General features: G+C 35.8%; 1 protein-coding gene across 7 annotated transcripts in view; it reads left to right on the top strand.

The window, feature by feature from the left end:
• Positions 1 to 2,986, top strand: part of EML1 (echinoderm microtubule associated protein like 1) — a 131,166-nt gene extending 128,180 nt beyond the window's left edge. For all 7 annotated transcript variants that reach the window (XM_009328181.1, XM_009328174.1, XM_009328189.1 and 4 more), the window contains 2 exons: positions 996 to 1,126; positions 1,417 to 2,986. In XM_009328181.1, coding sequence (XP_009326456.1) covers positions 996 to 1,126; positions 1,417 to 1,542 — 257 coding nt within the window. In that variant the 3' untranslated portion in view covers positions 1,543 to 2,986. The remainder of the gene's footprint in view (positions 1 to 995; positions 1,127 to 1,416) is intronic.
• Positions 2,987 to 3,844: the final 858 nt, after the last annotated feature.

The following is a 3,844-nucleotide window of genomic DNA, read 5'->3' as shown; positions in this document are numbered from 1 at the left end:
AGAGCGTGCACTCAAGTGGTGGGACTTCAGGGGAACACTGCAGAGGATGTGTGACATAGGGACAGTCACTGAAAATTGTAACGCAGGACAAGGCATTTTTTTTTTGCCAAATCATAATGGCAGAACACACATTAAAACCGATTATGTCAGTGTTCTCTGAAAGTTAGGTATCATTTCTGTTGAGTAGGGATTAGATAAAAACTGAATTATGAAAATCATAACCCCCCCCACAGTACTGCATACAAAAAAAGAAATTTCAATAACTGGTTGGATTTTATTACAATTAAAATTTATTACAGGAAAGTATTCAGAGGCTGTAGAGATGTGGTGCACAGATTTGGTCCTTGCATTGATGAGCCTGCAGTTTAATTTTAGAACACCACTTTGTGCAAGAACAGCAAGGAGTAGAGTACCTGAGGAAGGAGGAAAATTACTTACAGTAAAACAAAAGCATTTAAAAAATTTATAGTAGGTTCAGTTTCTTTTTGAGGGATCTATTAATTACTAAATAACATTTTAAACTATATAATTTCTTGTTTCATAGGTTTTAGACTTCAGAAAGTATGAAGAATTTATTATTATCTAGACTGAAGAAAGTATGTTGAATCACACATAGGTAATTTCTTAGACTACATTAGTATGAGGAAAGTATGTTTAGCACATACATAAGCAGGAGGGCAAATAAAAGCAGTAACTGTTATTCTTTTAGGCTCAGACACATGACTGTAATTCAGCAGAATTCTTTTTTCAGAGTAAAAAGCACTTTGCTGACTAGAGGAAATAAAGTATTTGTTTATGTGCTTGATTTCCTGTTAGGATCTGGTCTTTTGCTGGTACCGAAGCACGCATACTGACTCAGCTGCAGTTATTTTTATAGTTTTATCTTTTTTCTTTTTTTCTTAAACGAGTAATCCTTTATTAATATTTTAACAAAAACTTAAGCTGTCACTTTTATTTCCATTATAAAACCTTTAATTAGTCCCTCTGTGTTTCAGGTGTATGGCCTGAAGGTTCAGATGGAACAGATATCAATGCTGTCTGTCGATCACATGGGAGAAAACTGCTTTCAACAGGGGATGATTTTGGCAAAGTACATCTCTTCTCATATCCATGTTCACAGTTTAGGGTAAGGTATTTCCAAAAAATTTACTCTTTTGTAAGAGTAATTTTTTGTAACTTGCACAAATGCATTAAATGTTGTTTTCCTATGTACAAAAAAAAAAGGGGGGAATATGTATATGCCTAAGGGATTTACTTAAGGTTGATTGAGACTACAATTGAATTTAAAACTTAATTTAATATTAAAATACTGTAAGAGAATGTTGTGATGCCTTGGTTTCATTGTTGTATGAATGTTATGTTATAACGATATGTTTTTAGGACAGTTTATATTCTCACTCATATGGTGTTTTCTAGGCTCCAAGCCATGTGTACGGTGGACATAGTAGTCATGTAACTAATGTAGATTTTCTCTGTGAAGACACCCATCTCATCTCCACAGGCGGAAAAGATACAAGTATTATGCAGTGGCGAGTCATTTAAAGGAAACATCAGTGTGAACATACACAGTTGAGTCGACCATGCACAGAACTTATGTATAAACTGTATATTTAAAACTTAACAGTATGTTTGCAGTTTAGCCTGGTCACTGTGATTTTTGTTTAAAAAATTCTTACAAACCTCAGGAAAATTAAGCCCTGTGCTGGTTACCTTACTCAGTCTAGTGATTTTTTTTTTTTCATTGTGTCACACCTTAAGAATGATCATTTTCTCTTCTGTTGTACAATATACAATGCAGTACAAGTTTAATATAAGAAACGTGGCTTGACAGTTTGCAATACAGTGGTATCAGCGGAATGTGACTATCTTAAATGTTTTCTATAAACACTGCTAAAATGGTCACAAAAATGCCTTTCAAAGACTGTATATATGTGCTTATTTTTTTCACTATCTACACTTTGTACTGTATATCTACTTATTTAGAAAAATCTATGGCAATGTCGAGGTACCGAATTGTTTCTGTTGGAGGATGATGAATAGATACGAAAATTATAAACCAAGATGTAAGATGCAAAAATTAGTGCTCTAGACCTGAAAATGTAGATGCTGGTAAATTTGCATTCTCTTGGGAATAGCCCACCTTGGGTATCACCCCTGAGGAGTTGTGTTCCCTTTCAAGTGAATCAGCAGGTTATGCCCCAGTTTGACCTGAATATCTCAGCAGGGTTTACAGATGTCTATGTGGTTCGGGTATTCCATGAGAGTTTAAATTAAAAATCTTTTTCCTTGTATATGAACAATTTCTTTTTGAAAACAAGACACAAAAGCTTGGCCACATCCCCATTATTGGTTGATGTATTTAACTAATATGTATATTAATCAGCATGATGCTATATTGTACATGTATAAGATTTTAGCAGTTCATAATAAATGGTAAGGCAATCTAGCTTTACTTTTTTATGCTTATGGATATTGTATATTTGTATTTTAAGACCAAGTAGACCAAGTCTAAAGATATCTTTTTAAGTGTACCATAAACCTGCAGAGGGTAAAGGAAGTCTTGGAAGCCTACATGAGATATTAATGTGTAACTTCTGGCCCCTGTGTTTTGTGCATGGATGGATATTTATAGTATGAAATAAGATTGTGTTTTGCAATGAAGTAATAGTGGAGGTGGTATAAAATGGTTAAGAAGGCCTTATCAATGTTGATTGTGACACAGATTGAAATGTATTGTTTACTTTGAGGAATGTATCTGAAGAATTTTAAGAGAGGAGTTCTAAGCGGACTCAGAAAAGGTAATATTAAAATTTTGCTCGTAATGGACAGTAAACGTTAATTCTCTGAACTCTAAAGCACTGGTTGTTTAGAGCGATTTAAATGAAATGGAATCAATAAATTTTGAAACTTTTTTATTACATCTCCAACCTCCTACACTGAAAGTGCAGGACACCAATAAACATGTATTAAAGTGAATTTTCAATGCATTCTTCCTGTTGAGTAAAATATCTTTGTTTCAACGTGAAATACTTACAGAAGAGATGGGCTTTTCCTTAATAACACATCTTTGTGATTTCTCGATTAGAGCTGCATTTGAAAATATTTGGGAATAAAATCTAGATTTTGGGGTACATAATTTCATTTGTGAGCATGACACTGGGAATGTGTTCCCTAATGCACACCAGGAGAGTGAAACTCCGGCTTCACGGCAGGGAAGAAGGACACAGCGCATGCTTTCACCTACAGACTGCCTTGGTTCTGCCTCCTAGTACACCTCACTTATCCCTGAGCACTCGGATGGTGGAGGAGTGTCATTCCACTGCACGTGGCAAGAGCTCCTGACAGTTTCTCTGTGTTAGGAACTTGTCCTCAGGCAAGACTTTGGAAGGCCAGGGTTTCAGGGTCACTTTAACCTGACGTTATCTAGTACTGTCACCGAAGGAAGAGGTCTTGCCCCCAGCTGCTTATTCCCATCTGGTGCAGCAGCACAAGAGTTGTTGTGGCCATAGGGAGAAGCCAGCTGGGAGATGGACCCAGGTTAAAAAAAAAAAAAAGCCAGGCAAGCAAACAACAGCTACTACAAAACAGCAAATCCTTTTCCTCAGTTTCCTCATCTGGTTTAGCTGTGCAGCTGTGTGAATGCTTCACTGTCTAAAAATAACTCGGCAAGTGATTTCGTAACAATAACATTGGCAAAGGCAGCTTCTCAACAAATCACAAACAAGTAAGAGATAAAAATAACTTATTAAATTAGAGCTGACCTAAGAATTAAGTATCAAAGCTGCAGTTTACCTCCTGTCTAAAGGACAAGCAAGTACCCTATTCAACAAAGGTATGTATCGCT

The sequence above is a fragment of the Pygoscelis adeliae genome, unplaced genomic scaffold, assembly GCF_000699105.1.
Source record: "Pygoscelis adeliae isolate BGI_AS28 unplaced genomic scaffold, ASM69910v1 Scaffold130, whole genome shotgun sequence".
Taxonomy (NCBI): domain Eukaryota; kingdom Metazoa; phylum Chordata; class Aves; order Sphenisciformes; family Spheniscidae; genus Pygoscelis; species Pygoscelis adeliae.
Note: the sequence above shows the minus strand (reverse complement) of the source record. Positions and strands in the feature narration are given on the sequence as shown.